The sequence below is a fragment of the Rhinoraja longicauda genome, chromosome 21 (assembly GCF_053455715.1).
Source record: "Rhinoraja longicauda isolate Sanriku21f chromosome 21, sRhiLon1.1, whole genome shotgun sequence".
In the NCBI taxonomy this organism is placed as follows: Eukaryota; Metazoa; Chordata; class Chondrichthyes; order Rajiformes; family Arhynchobatidae; genus Rhinoraja; species Rhinoraja longicauda.
The window spans coordinates 1,041,331-1,063,249 of NC_135973.1; the positions used below are offsets into that span (position 1 = coordinate 1,041,331).

Sequence of the window (21,919 nt, forward strand, 5' to 3'; positions counted from 1 at the left end):
ATGTTTTCAAGAGAGTTAGATTTAGCTCTTAGGGCCAACGGAATCAGGGGATATGGGGAAAAAGCAGGAACGGGATACTGATTTAGGATAATCAGCCATGATCATATTGAATGGCGGTGCTGGCTCAAAGGGCCGAATGGCACCTGCACCTATTGTCTATGTTTCTATGTCCCGCGTCCCTCTCCACACCTGGCTCTCTTCAGCCGTCACACCCCTGCCTTTTGTCCCACGCTTTCATGAACAAGGGTTTATATTCCCAGTCTTTCACTCTATCCGTGTTCTCCACAGATGCTGCCTGACCCAGAGTTACTCCAGCACTCTGTGAAACGTCACCTATCCATGTTCTCCACAGATGCTGCCTGACCCACTGAGTTACTCCAGCACTCTGTGAAACGTCACCTATCCATGTTCTCCACAGATGCTGCCTGACCCGCTGAGTTACTCCAGCACTCTGTGAAACGTCACCTATCCATGTTCTCCACAGATGCTGCCTGAGCCGCTGAGTTACTCCAGCACTCTGTGTTTTTGCATAACACAATGTTAATGAAGCATGATAAAGGTGGAAGTGAGAGAGGACGAGACGGCACGGTTACAAGGCAGCATTGGAGCGTGACTCACCCCGGGCACGCTGTAGGGCGTGGGGTTGATGAACTCCGTCAGGTCCACGGTACAATGACGCTCGTCTTGGGACACGTGGATGGACTGGATGGGAGGGAACCGCGGGTACGCATCGCGGAAATCCTTCAGTTGGAGCTTCCTCTGGGTCAGGTTGGAGTTTGCTCTTTCCACAAACACCTGAAATAGTCAAGAGTAAAAGTGAAGCCAAGTGCTCCACTTGGCAGCTGGGGGATGTATTTCCATCCTGTGAAAAGTGCAACTCCATACATGCTCTCTCCCCCACTCTGTAAAATGATCACATATTTGATATCCAACTCACAAGACCATTTTCTTTTGAACTTAATCCATGTTTACTGCATGTCCATTGACAAGAATACGCCAAATAAGATGAATTATAGTTATAAGTATTCTGAGGAATATACAGAGATACAGCATGGAAACAGGCCCTTCGGCCCAACTCATCCATGCCAACCAAATCTTAGCTAGTCCATATCCCTCTACCATACACCCACCACCCTCTGTGTGGAAAGGGTTGCCCCTCAAGTTCCTAGCAAATCTTTGCCTTCTCACCGTAAACCTACGCCCTATAGTTCATGCTTCCCCGACCCTGGGAAAAAGACCACGTGCAATCACCCCATGCATTTCACACATACTTTTCTACACCTCTATTAGATCAGTCCTCAACCTCCTGCAACTCAAGGAATAAAGTCCCAGCTTGCCCAACCTCTCCCTACAGCTCAGGCCTTCAAGTCCTGCCACTCTTTCCAGATTACTACACAAACAAATCAACATATTGTTAGTATTTCTGTTTTGATTAGAATCATTTCTGACTTTACTTCAAAGATTACCTTGTGTTTTAGGAGAACAATTAGCTGGGATCGTAAAATTAATCCGCACAGTCTTCCAACATTATCGTATTCAGGCTAAAAAGGGAAAGTATTTCATAATTATATACAGTCACGTGTGGTGATTTGAATGAGTTAACTAGGCCAGCAGTCTGAGATACATTGTATTACTCACCACTCCAGCTTTGGAGTATATTATGAGAAACAGTTAGGGTATAGTTTGTTAACACAATACCAGATTATATATGTGTATTATTTCAGTCAAATGGTAGTAGGTACAGAAAAGTTAACCAACTTCCTGGACAAACAAAACATCTCCCTATGCTGCCGCCAAAGAAAAGTATAGAATGAAGTCACTTGAGAATAAAAAGAGACCATACAGTGGCTGCACTGGAAAAAGAATGGTCTCTTGAGCGCATCAGGTTTTCCGTTCCGAGGTTTCTCAGCTTCTCTGGACTTAATAACCAGATGTCACATGAATTGTTAAAAACTGAAAATGCAGCAAATTCAAGATGATGCAGTTGCAAACTGTGCATCAAAATACTGAATCTCCTCACGCAACATGTAGCTGCACTGGCCAGGAGACTAAACGGTCAGAGAAAGGAGACACATGCAAGATCATTATTCTGCGGCTCCAGTCATCACCTCGATTCCCAAGCGTCACAAAGGTGCAAATTCACTATCACAATAACAAACAGGATCAGAATGGGAAGGATGCCAGGGTGGGGGTGGGAAGGAGGCAAAGCACAGACGTTGATCTTCAACACTTGCGAGGGTTGAACACAATTTGAAAAAGGGTCTTTTATCACAGAGATGTTGACAACTGCATACTAATTAAACAACTTAACGAAAGATCTCAGCAATACATTTAATAAAGCTTTTTGTTTGTTCTAAGAATCAAGAATTCTCTTTTAGATTTTTTTTTAGATTTAGAGATACAGCACGGAAACAGGCCCTTCGGCCCACCGGGTCCGCGCCGCCCAGCGATCCCCGCACACTAACACTATCCCACACACACTAGGGACATTTGTTTTCTTCATTTGCCCAGCCAATTAACCAACAAACCTGTACGCCTTTGGAGTGTGGGAGGAAACCAAAGATCTCGGAGAAAACGCACGCAGGTCACGGGGAGAACGTACAAACTCCGTACAGACGGCGCCCATAGTCAGGATCGAACCTGAGTCTCCGGCGCTGCATTGGCTGTAAGGCAGCAACTCTACCGCTGTGCCACCGTGCCGCCCATGTGGGACGTGGTTCCATTCTAAGTGTATACAGACCTGCGACGCAGTTTCATAAATCTTAAGACTGGTCACATCACTATTTTAGAAAGTTGTCATCAAGGTTTTTCTGTACCTTCTGGTTACATTTAGGACCACTACTATCCACCTTTTTACATTCCTTGCCTAGTTTGTGAAAAACAAAATTTACATATCTTCCTATTTCTACGATTACCTCGTGATTCTCGTCAACCACAGGAAAGCCATTGTGGTTGGTCGTTGTGTCACTGAGGATGTCCACAATGCGACCCACCTTCTCCACTCGTTTGAAGCAAGTAACTGGGTAACTCATTACTTCACTGGAAAGCAAGTGGAATATTGGGTGTTAACAAACGCTTCCATTAAACATTTACTTGTGCAGCACTATTCAACTCAAATAGAAAACCCTGTCCTTGAAATGAATGCTAGTGCCATTTTCATTTCCAATACTCTGGAGTACAAAGTAAATAACTAATAATAAATGAATAAGGGCATCTTTATAATTGATGGCAGACACAAAATGCTGGAGTAACTCAGTGGGTCAGGCAGCATCTCGGGAGAGAATGAATGGGTGACGTTTCGGGTTGAGACCCTTCTTCAGACTGACCTATAATCGATGGACAATTATAAAGATTCGGTCAAGACCCTACAGTAGGACCTTAAAGCAATTTATTCTGTTGCTCCAGATTGCAGCATCTGCAGCCTCTTGTCTCCAATAGAAAGATTCAGATTCACAAATTAGTTGCGTGTCGTGCAGAGCAGGAGAACCGCATTATAAATGCAGCTGAGAGCTCTCTCAATGACATAGAAACATAGACAATAGGTGCAGGAGGAGGCCATTCGGCCCTTCCAGCCTGTACGCAACGCCATTCAATATGATCATGGCTGATCATCCAACTCAGTATCCTGTACCTGCCTTCTCTCCATACCCCCTGATCCCTTTAGCCACAAGGGCCACATCTAACTCCCTCTTAAATATAGCCAATGAACTGGCCTCAACTACCCTCTGTGGCAGAGAATTCCACAGATTCACCACTCTCTGTGTGAAAAAAAACTTTCTCATCTCGGTCCTAAAAGACTTCCCCCTTATCCTTAAACTGTGACCCCTTGTTCTGGACTTCCCCAACATCGGGAACAATCTTCCTGCATCTAGCCTGTCCAAGAATTTTGTAAGTTTCTATAAGATCCCCCCTCAATCTTCTAAATTCCAGCGAGTACAAGCCGAGTCTATCCAGTCTTTTTTCATATGAAAGTCCTGCCATCCCAGGAATCAATCTGGTGAACCTTCTCTGTACTCCCTCTGTGGCAAGAATGTATTTCCTCAGATTAGGAGACCAAAACTGTACGCAATACTCCAGGTGTGGTCTCACCAATGCCCTGTACAACTGCAGTAGAACCTCCCTGCTCCTATACTCAAATCCCCTCGCTATGAATGCCAACATACGAGTAACGCTTATGGAAAGGATGAAGTGGGAAATCTTACCGTGCAGTTAATGTGTGAGATTTCTCAGGAGGTTCCCAGCCAAGGAAAGGAACACTCTGCAGTTTGATATGAATATCATACAGACCCTAGAAACAGAAACAATCTACTTGTTAAACTTTAATTTATACAACCCAATTCTACTTTACATTGATACGGCTCAATGTAAAATTAGATACCAACTTAAACCATTGAATCTCTCCTCAGTTTGTTTAGGACCTACAATACAAACCTTCAAAGCTGATCTCCTTCTCCAATGGTTTACAAAGCCAATACAAAGTGCTGCAAACGTTGAAATTGGTAGTAAACCCAAATTATAGCAACATTCCGGTCAGGCTAATTATTGGGATGAATGGGTCGATCGCTGAAGAATCGCCGGACAGTTCAGGTGCATATTGCTTGGAGTTGAGAAGAATGAGGGCGACCATATTCAAACATGCCAGATCCCAGAGGGAGCTGGACAGGGGATGTGGTGAGATGTTGCCACTAGTGTGAGTGTCACCATCAAGGGGACAAAGCTACAGGTTAAGGGGCCAGTGTGGTGCATAGAAACATCTTCTCTGAGGGTGGTGAATCTCTGTAATCCATGTTGACCACCTTGGCATCTCAGGCTATCCCATCAGCCCGCATTTGGCCCATGGCTCTCTAAGCCCACAGGATGCTAAGGACTAGGAAATCCAGAGGATCTGATTTAGACACAGGAGTTGAAAAATCTCAATGCCAATTGGAGGAAGCTACTCGGTTTATCAATAATTAGAAATGGGCAATGATTGGTTGCCATGCCACAGATCCTCACTCAGTGATTAAGGGGAAAATTGGAATAATAATGACTTTAATTAATAAAATGTGTAAGCTGCAAGTGAACCAAACACACATTTAGCAAGACAAATCATTCATTGCTGCTAATTTCATAGCAGGTATATGGCAGGAACTATGCCTTTAATTAATTTCACACCCTTCACATGAGTACCATTTTGTTTTTAAACATAACGTAAGAAATACGCCATGCTTTCCAATTTTGGTAGGTGATTTTACTTCATTTAAACAGAAAAACTGTCAATTGTTCTTCAGCATTTTCTTTACAAACCCAAACTTTCCATCATAGCAGTCTGCTTCTCGATAGACACAAAATGCTGGAGTAACTCAGCGGGACAGGTATCTCTGGAGAGAAAGAATGGGTGACATTTCGGGTTGAGACCCTTCTTCAGACTAGGAAAAAACAGAGGGCTTTAAGGCCTTCCTGGTGAGGGATGGAGGTAAAGAGTGACTGAACATCCAAAGTAAAGATGGGCGAGTGGGGGCTCGGAAAGCAAAAGTCATTAAAGAGACAAAGAGTATGTGAGGTATCTTGGACATAGGTCGGGAGAGATTGGACCAGGGGGGATAAGATGGAGTGGAGGTACGTGGAAATCATTTCCTGGTCTCGACCCGAAATGTCGCCCATTCCTTCTCTCCAGAGATGTTGCCTGACCCACTTCGGTTTAAACCAGCATCTGTAGTTCATTCCTACACCTTTAGTCTGCTCCTCGTGGTCATCTGTAAACCGTTTTCACAGCCAAAAATACAGCAAGATTTTCCAAAACAATTATGTTGCTATTTTGTTGACTTTTAAAGCAAGACAAATTCACTATTTGCTACCATCGAGGACACAGCAGCACAAATGTTCAGTCAGCTTTCCCCCTGCATTTAATAATATAAACAAACGTGCTTTATATGTGTTTTTGAATCAAAGAAAGGCAGTTCCTTGATGAGGCAATTTCCTGCATCAACTCTTTGGTGAGTTAACACACCCTCTCCCGCCCTAATCTACCCCCTTCAAGTATTTATCCAAGTCTTCTTTGAACGTTTAGATTAGTTTAGTTTATTGCCATGTGTACCGAGGTACAGTGAAAAGCTTTTGTTGCATGCTATCCAGTCAGCAGAAGTTGTGGTTACATCAGGTAGACAAGGTAGACACAAAATGCTGGAGTAACTCAGCGGTCCAGGCAGCATCTCGGGAGAGAAGGAATGGGTGACGTTTCGGGTCGAGACCCTTCTTCAGACAGAATAGGTTAAATAGGTGGTTACATCACCTTCTTTAACCTATTCCGTGCACAGCAACTTTCAACTGAAAGTGTTTCCCTGAGGCGGTTCTTTAACTAAAACAATGAATCTGTGCTCTTCAGTTATACAGCGTCTCCTTATCTAAGTCGTCAGTACCACTCACAACTTGGAACACTTCCATCAAACGGTTTCCAATGCCTCCGTGCAACGGACAACTTAACTTTTCTTCAGTCCCTCATTATTCCTGCTATTATATTAAATCTCTTCTGCACTCGCCTGAGAAACATTAAATGTAATTTATTTTACCTGCAGATAAATATTCCAGCTCCCCAAATTAGTTATAAATAATAACTGCAATTTAGCCAATCAGTATCACTCTTCTTTCATTAAAATATACTGACAAATGATGCCCCTGTCTTTCAACGTTAACAGTGTTTTCTATAAATAGTGCTTAGTACTATAAGTAGTATCGTAATTCATAATTAGGTGCCACTCATTTATAGCAACATTGCCAAAGAAAACTAATTAACAAAGCAGATAGTATTGGAGAAAGAGCAAAAAGTTCCAAGTTAAGAGCCAACATGAAGTAATGCCTGGTCATGAAATGAAGATGAAATCCACTGACATGCCAAGGAACGAAATGCAGCCAATGTTAATAAGCATGTCAATAAAGAATGCCAGGGAGCTGAGTTATACTGCTCAACAACCAAGGTGACAATCCCCCTCTGATGTGAATGAGATTGATGTTCTCACCAAGGAGACTAGCCCACTTCCAAATATGATCTTTATTCACTTTCACTGGTTATTATTGGGAAAAGTATTTAATTCTGACTAATGCTGGATCAGAATTCAACACTTGATAGATTGTGTTAATAAAAGCACTGAGGAGCAGCATGTAGAGCTGCTGCCTCCCACGCTTATTGTGTGTGTGCGTGTGTGTGGGTGCGTGTGCGTGTTGCCCACATTCTGTCTGTAGCTGTGTGGGTCTCCCTCCCAATGGCGCTCGGGTTCTCCCACAAATCAAAGCATGCAGGCTGGTAGGTTTATTCACAAAATGCTGAAGTAACTCAGCAGGTCAGGCAGCATCTCGGGAGAGAAGGAATGGGTGACGTTTCGGGTCGAGACCCTTCTTCAGACTAATGTCAAGGGGGCGGGACAAAGGAAGGATATAGGTGGAGACAGGAAGATAGAGGGAGATCTGGGAAGGAGGAGGGGAAGAGAGGGACAGAGGAACTATCTAAAGTTGGAGAAGTCGATGTTCATACCACTGGGCTGCAAACTGCCAAGGCGAAATATGAGGTGCTGTTCCTCCAATTTCCGGTGGGCCTCACTATGGCACTGGAGGAGGCCCATGACAGAAAGGTCAGACTGGGAATGGGAGGGGGAGTTGAAGTGCTCGGCCACCGGGAGATCAGTTTGGTTAATGCGGACCGAGCGCAGGTGTTCAGCGAAGCGATCGCCGAGCCTGCGTTTGGTTTCGCCGATGTAAATGAGTTGACATCTAGAGCAGCGGATGCAATAGATGAGGTTGGAGGAGGTGCAGGTGAACCTCTGTCTCACCTGGAAAGACTGTTTGGGTCCTTGGATGGAGTTGAGGGGGGAGGTAAAGGGACAGGTGTTGCATCTCGTGCGGTTGCAGGGGAAAGTGCCCGGGGTTAGGGTGGTTTGGGTAGGAAGGGACGAGTGGACCAGGGAATTACGGAGGGAACGGTCTCTGCGGAACGCAGAAAGGGGAGGGGATGGGAAGATATGGCCAGTGGTGGGGTCCCGTTGTAGGTGACGGAAATGTTGGTGGATGATATGTTGGATCCGCTGGCTGGTGGGGTGGAAGGTGAGAACGAGGGGGATTCTGTCCTTGTTGCGAGTGGGGGGAGGGGGAGCAAGAGCGGAGCTGCGGGATGTAGAAGAGACCCTAGTGAGAGCCTCATCTATAATGGAGGAGGGGAAGCCCCGTTTTCTGAAGAACGAGGACATCTCGGAAGCCCTAGTGTGAAACACCTCATCCCGGGCGCAGATGCGGCGTAGACGGAGGAATTGGGAGTAGGGGATAGACTTTTTGCAGGGGACCGGGTGGGAAGAAGTGTAGTCCAGATAGCTGTGCGAGTCAGTGGGTTTATAGTAAATGTCCGTCACTAGTCTGTCTCCTGTGATATATCATATCATATCATATCATATCATATATATACAGCCGGAAACAGGCCTTTTCGGCCCTCCAAGTCCGTGCCGCCCAGCGATCCCCGTACATTAACACTATCCTACACCAACTAGGGACAATTTTTTTTAAACATTTACCCAGCCAATTAACCTACATACCTGTACGTCTTTGGAGTGTGGGAGGAAACCGAAGATCTCGGAGAAAACCCACGCAGGTCACGGGGAGAACGTACAAACTCCTTACAGTGCAGCACCCGTAGTCAGGATCGAACCTGAGTCTCCGGCGCTGCATTCGCTGTAAAGCAGCAGCAAGTGATGGAGATGGTGAGGTCCAGAAACGGGAGGGAGATGTCGGAGATAGTCCAGGTATTCTTAAGGGCAGGATGGAAATTGGAGGTGAAGTGTATGAAGTCAGTGAGTTCTGCATGGGTACAAGAGGTAGCACCAATGCAGTCGTCGATGTAGCGGAGGTAGAGTTCGGGGATGGGGCCAGTGTACGTCTGGAACAGGGATTGTTCGACGTAAAGGGTTCGACTTTAGATAGTCCCTCTGTCCCTCCCTTCCCCTCCTCCTTCCCAGATCTCCCTCTATCTTCCTGTCTCCACCTATATCCTTCCTTTGTCCCGCCCCCCTGACATTAGTCTGAAGAAGGGTCTCGACCCGAAACGTCACCCATTCCTTCTCTCCCGAGATGCTGCCTGACCTGCTGAGTTACTCCAGCATTTTGTGAATAAATCGATTTGTACCAGCATCTGCAGTTATTTTCTTATACAGGCTGGTAGGTTCATTGGCCGTTGCAATCTGTCTCTCTCGTGTAGGTAGGTGTACGTTAGAAACTGTGAGGTGCTGATGAGAATGTGGGGAGAATGGGAAGTAAGAGATTAGATGAAAGCAATGGACGTGTGGTGGTCAGTGCGGACTCGACAGTCCAAGAACCTGATTCCATCTGTATGACTCCCACTAAACTGTAAGAACAGCACTATTTCCAGCAGTATACATTTACAATTTAAAAATAAACCAGTTACTAATTTTTAAAGCTTTATACTCCGATCCTTAAATGGTGAATACATTCCTTCCAAACAGGATGGAAATAGACATTTTATTTACGGTCACATGCACTGCAATACTTTGTTTATTCACCAGGATGAAAGTCAAAACCAGTTCTAATTTAGTCAGAAGTGAGGTCGTGCAGTGCGTGCCACTCGATCACAATTGCTTACATTGGGAGATTCTCACACAGCAAGTCATGTATTTTAATGAAATCAGTTGTGTTCATTGCAAGCACCTTTGCACCAGATAATAAGTGGATATCTGGGCATCCGTACCGGTTCCCATCCGTACTGGAACACCCACAATATTAATAGAATGGAATTTCAAAAGCCTCCTCCTCATTCTACATACACAGAACGTCATGCCCCGCTTTCAAAATATGAAACAGCAGTAAGACGATGAGAATTAGCAGTTCATATTTATGTAGTCGCGAGCTAAAATAATAGGAAAAATGGCAAATCTATACACATATCTCATTTAAAACTTCCATCTACGTGACCTATTGCTTTGAGAGTAAAAATACTGTGGTAGAAATTACTGGGCAATGAGGCCAACATCTAACCAATGCATTGAACTGTAATGTTGCAAACACAATCGAGCTCTGTACTGAGTTACGTTGGGAGAAATCTTGAGGAAAGGCTTGCAGAACTCTTCACTATTAATTACTTGTCCCCAACATAAACCCATACAACAGAAAAAAAGTGGTAGTAGTCTCTCCAAGAATAACTGACAAGGTTGCCTTCCAGTGAAGGCAGCCAGTCAGACCTGCTTATTACAACTTGCATGGAGGCACTAACACCATTGGATGCTGGTTACTCCCGCAGAGCAAACCCATTAGCTCCACCTCCCCTCTCCTCATTTCCCCTTCGGCCTACTAACTAATTCGTTGTCCCTCAAAGGGCAATTTATAGTCAGCAGCAGAAAACCCAGCACGGTGGCAGAGTTGCTGCCTTACAGTCCTTGCTGTGCCAGGCACCTGGGTTCCATCCCCACTACGGGTCCCTACAGTCTGAAGAAGGGTCTCGTCCCGAAATGTCACCCATTCCTTCTCTCCTGAGATGCTGCCTGACCTGCTGAGTTACTCCAGCATTTTGTGAATAAATTCCATTCGATTTGTACCAGCATCTGCAGTTATTTTCTTACATTTCCCCCACTACGGGTGCTGTCTGTGCGGAGTTTGCACATTCTCCCCATGGGTTTTCTCCGAGATCTTGTTTCCTCCCACACTCCAAAGACGTACAGGTTTGTAGGTCAACTGGCTCGGTATAAGTGTGAATTGTGCCTAGTGTGTGTAGGATAGTGTTAATGTGCGGGACAGCTGGTCGGTGCGGACTCGGTGGGCCGAAGTTTCCACACTGTAACTCTAAACTAAATGAAACTAAACTAAACAGAGTCATAGCAAGAACATTGAACTTTAGCAAATATGTGAGGTCAGGTCCCTAGAGTTGAGGAAGGCCAACCTGAATCAGACCCACTTCAAGAGTTCAATCCCTTTTTAGTGGAGAGTCAAATTGAAAACAGAAACATTTGACTTCTGCTTTACTTTATTTCCGTTGTTATTTAAAATCACAGCTCAAATTAACCATGAATTAGAGCTCGTCTCCTGGATTCGAGGCTGATAGGACACAACTGTAGTCAGGTCTGAGTCACATTGACCATAGAGAAAATGCCAGTCCATGGGACTTGGGCTGGACCAGGATAAACTGGCTTTTTATCAATGAGACGTGACTGCCCACAAACAGCCAGGCTGCTTTCTGTAGCACAGGAAACAGCTCCTATTTCTCAGTAGATTGGTTTGCTGTAGAGTGTAACTGCCCAATGTAAACTCGATGACCTGTGGCAGACACAAAATGCTAGAGTAACTCAGCGGGACAGGCAGCATCTCTGGAGAGGAATGGGTGACGTTTCGGGTTGAGACCCTTCTTCAGACTGATGTCAGGGGAGGGGGTGGGACAAAGATAGAATATAGTCGGAGATAGGAAGACTGGTGGGAGAACTGGGAAGGGGGTGGGGATGGAGAGAGAGGGAAATCAGGGACTATCTGAAGTTAGAGAAGTCAATGTTCATACCGCTGGCGTGTAAACTACCCAAGTGAAATATGAGGTGCTGTTCCTCCAATTTGCGCTGGGCCTCACTCTGACAATGGAGGAGGCCCAGGACAGATTTAAACAGCCAGGTTGGGTTCTAGAATAATCTATCCTTAGCCCATGTTTTAATTTTTTGTCTGAACATAGTTTTTATTTATTTATACATCAAGAACTGTAGCAAATTATCCAACTAGCCAATCCCTACTCTCAGTTTCATCTGCCCCCCCCCCCCCCCCCCAAACTCACATCCGTATTTCTATTCAGGGAAACTGCAATTCATTAAACTATGTTGACAATTAAACCAAATCAGCTTCTCCTTTACAAAGTGAGAAAATCACGGCTAAGATTATTCACAGTGTTTATATAATCCGCCTGCAAACATGTGAAATGAGAAGAAAATGGGCACCTCAATGCAGTAATCGCCAAATATCTTGGCTGTCATCAGCACCAGCATGATGGGCAGGCCATAGGTCACATTTCCAGTCGCCTCCATAATGATGACGGTTAAACTCAGTGTCATCCGCACAATACCTCCTGCCAAAGGAACCAGAGAGAAAGCACGCTCAGCTGCATCTGCTGCTCATTGTATATGGACATGCACATAGAATTATAGGTGCAGGGCCAGGCCATTTGGCCCTTCGAGCCAGCACCGCCATTCAATATGATCATGGCCGATCATCTGAAATCAGGACCCCGTTCCTGCTTTCTCCCCATATCCCTTGATTCCGTTAGCCCGAAGAGCTAAATCCAACTCTCCCTTGAATACATCATCCGCTTTGGCTACTGTCTGGCTCAGTTACATTCTTCATTTGGTTCCTTCACTCAGGAGTGATCAAAATGATGCATTTCTCGTTCATCTGCTGGATTACTTTAAGTTTAGCACCTCTACCTTGGAAAACTGATGAGTAAAGGGCAGTTACATGGAGCTACTGACGGGCTATTTTCAGAATTCCATATACTGTAAGCTTATGCTAAAGATCTATCCAAATAATGTGTAAGAAGGAACTGCAGATGCTTGTTTAAACCGAAGACAGACACAAGTAGCTGGAGTAACTCAGTGCAACAAGCAGCATCTCTGGAGAGAAGGATCGGGTGATGTTTCGGATCGAGACCTGACGATATGTCTCCACCCGAAATGTCACCTATTCCTTCTCTCCAGAGACGCTGACTGTTCCGCTGAGTTACTCCAGCTTTTTGTGTCTGTCTTCGTTCAAAATAATGTTCTCTGTCCAGCTGGCATGCTTGGGTTAGATTACAGCAACTGACCGTATAAAATGTGGCCCCATGAAATGAATGAGAAATCTCCCACTGTGAGCTTAATGCCAATACTCCTGCCCAGCTCAGTGCGAGAGCTGTAATAGAGATAATTTATTGCTACAGGAAAGACTGCATGAAAATACGTCACATCCTACAGACTGCCAAACTAGAAGCCTGGGCTCTCAGTGTAGCAGTACGAGGAGGGTCCACACTTACCAAGCTGAGCTGCTGCCCCCATTAGGGCATACTTCCCTGGGTCAGCCCAAGTCTGCAGATAAGAACAGAATGGCAAACAATCAGAACAGATGCAAAGGCCTAGAGACACAAGAAACTGCAGATGCCAGAAACCGGAGCGGAAAGCAAAGTGCTGGAGGAACTCAGCAGATCAGGGTGAACGTGCAAACTCCACAGACAGCTGGGAAGATCAGAGTGTACATGCAAACTCCACACAGACAGCACGGGAGATTAAAGACAATGCATTACAATTGATCCATTTACAGTGTATTGATACATGATAAGGGAATAACATTTAGTGCAAGGTAAAGCCAGCCAGCTTTTGGCCCTCAATATCCTAAACCTGTCAGCTTTATAAAATACCGAAGGTTCACATCATGCTTGCTGCAGTTCAAGAAGATGGGCAGCGATTACACTTACAGAGCCTGGGGAAATGTTGGAAAGGAATATTCCAAACAACCTTCCCCATGCAGCGCCGATCAGTAAAGATGGAATGAAGACTCCACTGGAGACGGCGAGACCGTACGTCCAACAGGCCAAGAAAAAGTAACTTAACGTGAACAGGCCCAGAGTCATGGGGTTGTACGAACCTGCAAACAGATCACACATGTCAAATAAAGACGTGTTTGCAATATCAACATTGGATTTTATTTCACTGCAATCAGCTTGCTTGTTCACCGTCAACCAATCAATCTACTTGATTGATTGAATTCTACTTTTAAGTTCTCACAAAGATTATAATGTCAATGCAACGCATTTTGTAAACACAAGGGGAAAACCAATCTCACAGTCATTCTAACAGTGGGAAGAAACTGTTTAAGAATAAGGGGTAGGCCATTTTGAATGGAGATGAGGAAAAACTTTTTCAGTCAGAGAGTTGTAAATCTGTGGAATTTTCTGCCTCAGAAGGCAGTGGAGGCCAATTCTCTGAATGCATTCAAGAGAGAGCTAGATAGAGCTCTTAAGAATAGCGGAGTCAGGGGGTATGGGGAGAAGGCAGGAACGGGGTACTGATTGAGAATGATCAGCCATGATCACATTGAATGGTGGTGCTGGCTCGAAGGGCCGAATGGCCTCCTCCTGCACCTATTGTCTATTGAAAGTCACAGACTTGAGGAACCTCTTCGCCTTTCCCCACTATTAGAAATGATCACAAGGTTAGATTCACACGCCCACATTTCACTTTGGAAAGGGCTGTGCATGTGGGGATCAGCTGCAGGGAAAAGAGACTGCAGGCTAACAGGTACATGAAGGGACGGAAGAAAAGTGATTTTTCCACTTCTTATTTCACAGCTCCTGTACTAAATATAACAAGACCCGGGAAATGCATTAGAATCTTGTTCAGTAATAAATTCACAGAGCTGGAAATTGGTTGAGGCTTGTTTTACGATGGTTACAAGGCTCTAACATGACTTGGCCACCTGTCATTAAAGGATTCAGCAGTGGCCATCAAGAAAGTGCGTTCTAAAGTTAAAATACTAACCCACACGTGTAACGCTGCCAAAGCCTATTGCTCCCCTTCTGAAGGTGTGTGCTAGGAAGAAGCCGTTAAATTGTGATTTTGGCTTTTATATATGCTGGGAGAATTTAAAATTATTAAATGATTGAAAAATGTTGGAAATGGATGGTACCCATTTAGTTATGCACATTTAAAGGGAACTTATTGAAAAAGTAGACACAAAAAGCTGGAGTAACTCAGCGGGACAGGCAGCATCTCTGGAGAGAGGCAATAGGTCGAGACCTTTCTTCAGACCTTGAAAAAGTTGTTCAGTTGGGAGTTATTATCCTTGAACCATTTATCTTACCAATGTTACAGGGCACCAGTTGAATAGATTTTAAAGCAGCATCACAGGATGAACACTGACCTGGAGAATCATGGAACAGACTGCTAACACTCTTTTCAGGAGTGTTGAAGAAGGTGGTGGCGATTGCATTGTATTCTCCATCTGGACAAAACAGCTGAAATCACAAACGTGTTATCATGAAGATAATGCACCTGGAATCGTGATAGGATCAACAGCGTCATACGCACGCAGTAATACACTAGCGAGACTCTAGGGCAGAGATCGGTACTATCCTTTCACACACTGCCAGCGTGGATCTCCAAGGATGACCCAGACAACCTTCTCTTTCCCCAACCCAGTCTGTCCCCTTCCTCCCTCATCTTCCACCCACATCAATGAAGCTTGCGTCCACACTCGCAACGATGCTTCCATCCCCAGCTGCAACATCCTGCCCACTCCTCTCCGTGCCTCTGCCTAACTCTGGTCTCCAAATTAAACCACAAAGTTGCCTTAACTCTCTCAGAAAACAATCCTCCCAAAAGAGCTGGTAAAAGAGTAATGGTGCCATCAAGTATATATATTTTGAGAAGAAACAAAAAAAAACATACCTGAAGGGGATATTTAATAGGATCTTCTCCAATAGGCTGGCAGTCGCTGGCATACATGGCATAAATCATGACAAAGGAAACTGTAGCAGTCACGGCTCCAACCACCATGGCCTCAATTACTTGTAGGCAAGGACGATGAATGTACCTTTTTGGACAAAACAAACACAGGTTAATCTTCCCCTCCATTGACTTGTATTGTATTGTCTGAAGAAGGGTCTCGAACCAAAACATCACCCAATCCTTCTCTCCAGAGATGCTGCCTGTCCCGCTGAGTTACTCCAGCACTTTGTGTCTACCTTCGATTTAAACCAGCATCTGCCATTCTTTCCTACACGACTTGTATTGATCGCACATTTGGTAACGTAATCAAAAACTGGTTCACAAATCATCATTGGGATTTACTACCAAGCACACATATGTAAAGAGACACTACGGAAAAGAGAGAAAGATAACTTGCGCTATTTAATCAATCCCCCATGTTGGGGGAGTCCAGAACCAGGAGTCACAGTTTAAGAATAAGGGGTTGGCCATTTAGGACTGAGAGGAGCAAAAACTTGTTCACCCAGAGAGTTGTGAATCTGTGGAATTCTCTGCCACAGAAGGCAGTGGAGGCCAATTCACTGGATGTTTTCAAGAGAGTTAGATTTAGCTCTTAGGACGAAAGGAATCATGGAATATGGGGAGAAAGCAGGAACGGGGTACTGATTTTGGATGATCAGCCATGATTATATTGAATGGCGGTGCTGGCTCGAAGGGCCGAATGGCCTCCTCCTGCACCTAAGCTGTCGACCCAAATTTGGAATGGATGACTAATAATTTTTCTACATAAATTGTTCTGCAAGGCACAGATTAGATTTTGAAAGTCATGTATGTTTGAGAGTGGAATTCTCAAAACATAGTAACCTCAAATCACTATAGATGCACTAATCAGTGTTTGTAAACAATATATTAATCATGTTTTTTTTAACATTATCAATCAACGATTATTATTCAAAGTTCTAAGTTTCCTTGTCACGTGTTCTCTAACTCAACAAGTGAATCCAAAGTAATTTATGAAAAAATATATTAATAAATAAACAAACACATTAAACTAAAGAAAATGTTGACCACATTACTTGCCATTCCCATTGCGTCATGAACACTTGCTCAATAAACCCCATGAAAAGTGTTGAGAACTTGTGTCAGATGTGACCTGGACCATGATCTGATGCCCCAATGGCAACTGAAGTCAGACTCCTAACTCAGCTGTGAGCTTCAAAAGGTTCAAACTATATCAAATGAAAGCCCATAAATTGTCTAGGAATATCAATGGTTTACCATCAGACCTGATCTTGCATTGCACCCTGTATCAAATCTACCTCTCTGTTGGTAATCAAAGAACTTAGTTTAGGATGGGCGCTGGATTGACAATGCTTCTGTGTTGCATTTAAGTGGGAATTGTTAGCAACGATAAAGATTTGGCAGTACACTTACACCCTGTAATCCTATACAGCTACACTACACAGCTGCACTGCACTAACCAATGCTACAACAATTTCCCCCCATGGGAAAGACAGAACATAATCATAAGATCATAAGTGATAGGAACAAAATTAGACCATTCGGCCCACCAAGTCTAGTCCACCATTCAATAATGGCGGATCGATCTCTCCCTCCTAACCCCATTCTCCTGCCTTCTCTCCATAACCTCTGACACCCGTATTAATCAAGAATCTATCTATTTCTGCCTTAAATATACCCATTGAATTGACCTCCACAGCCTTCTGTGGCAAAGAATTCCACAGATTCACCTCAGGAGCGCGCTCCAGATCTGCCGCGGGAATGAATAGGGAGTGTCATTCCTCGCACGTTGAGCGTGGGAACGGGAGCAGACAGCAACAGCAGGGAATGCACAGCTGCCACCCAGCAGGTCCCTAATTAACTCACAGGTTTCTCCGCAACAGATAGTGTTCCATATAAATGTTTTTTCTTAGATCAGTGGTTTCAGCAAATAGGATGAAAATACCATCCATGTTCATATACATTTTCATTATAATATTTTTATATTTCCGACCTGAAATGTCAGCGGTCCATTCCCTCCTCAGATGATGCCTTACCCTTTTTCGTTCACTGAACTTGGGTTATTACAAGAAGTGGAATGTGTACTAATTTAAAACAAACACTAACTCAGAGATAGACACATAATGCTGGAGTAACTCAGCAGGACAGGCAGCATCTCTGAAGAGAAGGAATGGGTGACGTTTCAGGTCGAGACCCTTCTTCAGACTAACTCAGAGAACCTGAATAATATTGAAAAAGTCCAAATAAAATGTTGACCTTTATCATAGTACTAAAAGTTGCTTGAAGTTGTATGCTCAAGTTGGAGGCTGCCTTAGTAGTGACCAATATCTAAACTCAAATCAGGATCATATATGGCACCAAGGTCCACACCAGGCTGCTTCTGTTTCAGACGGGGAGAAGTGCGGACTTGGTGTTTAGGGAACAGATTTATAGATGATAAAGAGAAGCCATCTGTCCTGCCGGGTGAGAGGGGGACTGAGAATATCCTAAATCGCCATAATAACATTGACAATCAAGGGAGCGTTCCTTTCATCTCCGTCCCAGCACGGTGGAAATCCCAAATCCTCTCCCATATAAGTTGCAGGTGAATCAATTGACATTCTCAGATTGATAGAACTCTGTTGTGCAAGGAGAGTGGATCAAACGCAGAAAACCAGTTTGGCCTCAAGCTAACAGAATGGTAGAACAAGCTCACTGCTGGAAAGTTTTACCCCTGTTCTGTAGTTCTTAAATTTCACGCATGAGCTTTTCAGCTATCGTTTCTGCCGTGGACCATGGAACTTTGCTCCGAATATTCCCTACAATATTCGCAGCTTGCATTCAAAATTGTGGATCGCAAAATTACAAAGTAATTTGGTTCTGAAGTAAATGTGTCATCAAAACCACTTCAAAAAACTAACTTGATGATTACTGCGATTGTTTAGAGAATTCTTTGTACAGTGTTTTTAACAAATCTCCACTGCATACATTCCTCTTTCAGAATGTCCACCTTAATTACATTAACCAAAAATCATTTTTAGAACGTACCTGATTCTAAACATTGTAAGACAGTAATTCAGTCTATTAAACACTGCGCCGAGAATGCCTCCTGAAAGTGGAGAAAGTAATATTTGAGTAGACGTTTAAAAGTTATCAAGAAAGTTTGCTGAATTTTGCCTGCCACAGCAAGTACAAAACAAAACAAATTACTTTATTCACAAAATGCTGGAGTAACTCAGCAGGTCAGGCAGCATCTCGGGAGAGAAGGAATGGGTGACGTTTCGGGTCGAGACCCTTCTTCAGACCAGCATCTGCAAAAATCTCCCGAGATGCTGCCTGACCTGCTGAGTTACTCCAGCATTTTGTGAATAAATCGATTTGTACCAGCATCTGCAGTTATTTTCTTAAAACAAATTACTTGACTATTTCAAAAGATATAATACATACCGATTGCACCCACACAAATGAACACCGGGATTTCAAACCAGTTATACTGTACAGCCTGTTCAGAAAGCAAAGTAAATTGATGTTAGCTGTTAGTATAACCAGAGATTTCCACCCATCTTCTATTTTCTAGTTCAATGGATGAAAGAATCAAAAGATATTTTACAACATTTATAACAAGATATTTAAGATATTTGATGAACCAAACAATTTTTTAACTGTGGACATAAATTTTTGAGGCTAATAATAAAAAATAAGAAAATATCGATGCTATAAAGAATCAAAGCAGATTTGATAAAATGGAAACTTGCAAGAAAACTTGAGAGACCAAGTGTGACGAATGGATACTTTTTCTTATTCCGTTTTTTTTGTGAAAAACGCATTTTGCCATGAACCATTAAAATTCTATCTAACTTTCATACAATGACAATTCAGATGAATATGCTTGTTCCTCACTTTCTGCATCGTCACAACATGGAAAGTCAACTGTTCACAAGAATTCTTCCAAGTTGAAAAGGAAATGCAGTTTGTACTTCCCAAGCCAAGACTTAGGATTTATTTTGAATAATTTGCATTAGATTAATACAGGATTAGCAAAAAATCAAGAATGAAAAAATAATCAAGCTAATAGTAGTTGGATGCAACACAAAGTTTGAAATTTCAACCCAACACACTTTAATTACATTTTAAAGCCACACAATTACCATTTTCCAGAAGATTAATTAACCCCACTCTGAAAAAAAGACATGAAGCATTCTTAAGTTACCCAAAAGGTTTTAATACTAAATAAACATATTCTGTGGAAGTGTGAGTGGATTAGTAGTTTGGGATGGATATCTATCAAATGCAAAACAAAAGTAATCTTTGAGCTATGAAAACTGCCTATAAAAATGTGCAATCCAATGTGGATGATTAGCCATGATCACGGTGAATGGCGGTGCTAGCTCGAAGGGCCTACTTCTGCACCGTCTATAATATGCCCAATCTAAATAGCACCAGAAACATTAAACAATACTGGTTTTGGGCTCCTATTGGCCTCCACATCTTAAAAAAAAAATAATTTAAGATCATGTCCCCCTGCTGTTCCAATAATTCCTTGAGTTATCATTATGAAGAGGAATTAAATGGTTCAATTCTCAGAAGAAATGGTTATTGCTTGCTAAGGGACTACTTGTTTTGTTTTCCACAAAAAACTGAACTTCATGCACGACTGTTTGACATTTTCCTACCTCACCGTGAAACTGCCCAAAATTGATCAGCCCCGGGCTCGACAGATCGCCTGGATTGCCGCGGTAGATACTCAGAACAAAGTTCAAAGTAAAAGTTGAAATCATTGAAGCAAAGAACTGAAATAAAACAGACAATTTCAAGCATGACAAATTCGTCTGAAATAAATAGCTAAAATGGAGAAAAAACAATGGTTTTTTTCACTACTTGAAATGTTTGGAGTATTTTTTGTTGAAATAAAGAACTGCAAATACAAGCTTATATATATATATTTTTTAAGTGCTGGATTAACTCAGCGGGTCAGGCAGCATCTCTGGAGAACATGGATAGGTGATGTTTCACAGAGTGCTGGAGGGATTTAACGGGTCAGGCAGCATCTCTGGAGAACATAGATAGGTGATGTTTCACAGAATGCTGGAGTAACTCAGCGGGTCAGGCAGCATCTCTGGAGAACATGGATAAGTCACGTTTCACAGAGTGCTGGAGTAACTCAGCGGGTCAGGCAGCATCTCTGAAGAACATGGATAGGTGACGTTTCACAGAGTGCTGGAGTAACTCAGCGGGTCAGGCAGCATCTCTGGAGAACATGGATAGGTGACTTCTTGGGTCAGGACCTTGCTTCGAGAAAGAAGAAGAGTCCTGACCTGAAACGTCACCTACCCATGTTCTCCAGAGATGCTCTCTGAACTGCCAAGTTACTCCAGCACTTTGTGTCCAAGATTTAGATAAAACTGTTAAAACAATGTCCTTGTCTTAGGAAGTAGTGAAGACAATCGTAAATCTCACAATTGCCACTGGCAACCATTAGGTATTGCTATTTTGTAAACCTGTGTCTACTTACTATACGCCAAGTCAACATTTGGTTCCAGAAGGAAGCCCCTTCTTCTAAGCTGAAAAGAACACCACCTAAGAATGAAATTTATATTATAAGGAGGCTCAATTCCAAAACTATTAATTATTTTATTTAGCAATGGTAGGCAAGATAAAATTATAAATAAAAACAAAATCACTAGATGTTGATTAATTGTTATCAAATATCCTTCACCACAAACCACAGGGCAAAGCTTCACAGGGCATGCAGCGAAGGTTTACTAGGTTAATTCCTGGAATGGCGGGACTGTCATATGTTGAAAGACTGGAGCGACTGGGCTTGTATACACTGGAATTTAGAAGGATGAGAGGGGATCTTATCGAAACGTATAAGATTATTAAGGGGTTGGACACGTTAGAGGCAGGAAACATGTTCCCAATGTTGAGGGAGTCCAGAACAAGGGGCCACAGTTTAAGAATAAGGGGTAGGCCATTTAGAACGGAGATGAGGAAAAACTTTTTCAGTCAGAGAGTTGTGAATCTGTGGAATTCTCTGCCTCAGAAGGCAGTGGAGGCCAATTCTCTGAATGCATTCAAGAGAGAGCTGGATAGAGCTCTTAAGGATAGCGGAGTCAGGGGGTATGGGGAGAAGGCAGGAACGTGATACTGATTGAGAATAATTAGCCATGATCACATTGAATGGCGGTGCTGGCTCGAAGGGCCTACTCCTCCACCTATTGTCTATTGTCTATTTTTGATATGCCTGAATAATAACTCAAACAGAACAATGATGTCTGGCTACAATTTGGTGCTCTTTAAGTGATATCTTTAGAAAAGATATCCAGATAAATTTCATAATTCTCTATTGTGCTTCTACCTTCTCAAAGTGCAAACGAATCAAGATTAGTAAAAAGATTAGTTATATTTTGGTTGGCACCGTGGTGAAACTGAATGTTTTAATTGATCGCGTGTGGGGATGGTGT

At 43.3% G+C, this 21,919-nt stretch overlaps 2 protein-coding genes across 4 annotated transcripts in view; one reads left to right on the top strand and one right to left on the bottom strand.

The window, feature by feature from the left end:
• Positions 1-21,919, top strand: part of LOC144603836 (enoyl-CoA delta isomerase 1, mitochondrial-like) — a 93,766-nt gene that overhangs the window by 36,388 nt on the left and 35,459 nt on the right. The gene's annotated exons all lie outside the window — the stretch shown is intronic.
• The window catches only part of clcn7 (chloride channel 7), a 42,530-nt gene that overhangs the window by 2,537 nt on the left and 18,074 nt on the right, over positions 1-21,919 (bottom strand). For all 3 annotated transcript variants that reach the window (XM_078417564.1, XM_078417562.1, XM_078417561.1), the window contains 13 exons: positions 20,968-21,032; positions 20,129-20,245; positions 18,903-18,957; positions 18,504-18,564; positions 15,417-15,561; positions 14,890-14,983; positions 13,445-13,614; positions 13,007-13,058; positions 11,940-12,067; positions 4,203-4,288; positions 2,916-3,039; positions 1,467-1,541; positions 619-795 (listed from right to left, as the gene is read on the bottom strand). In XM_078417564.1, coding sequence (XP_078273690.1) covers positions 619-795; positions 1,467-1,541; positions 2,916-3,039; positions 4,203-4,288; positions 11,940-12,067; positions 13,007-13,058; positions 13,445-13,614; positions 14,890-14,983; positions 15,417-15,561; positions 18,504-18,564; positions 18,903-18,957; positions 20,129-20,245; positions 20,968-21,032 — 1,349 coding nt within the window. The remainder of the gene's footprint in view (positions 1-618; positions 796-1,466; positions 1,542-2,915; positions 3,040-4,202; positions 4,289-11,939; positions 12,068-13,006; positions 13,059-13,444; positions 13,615-14,889; positions 14,984-15,416; positions 15,562-18,503; positions 18,565-18,902; positions 18,958-20,128; positions 20,246-20,967; positions 21,033-21,919) is intronic.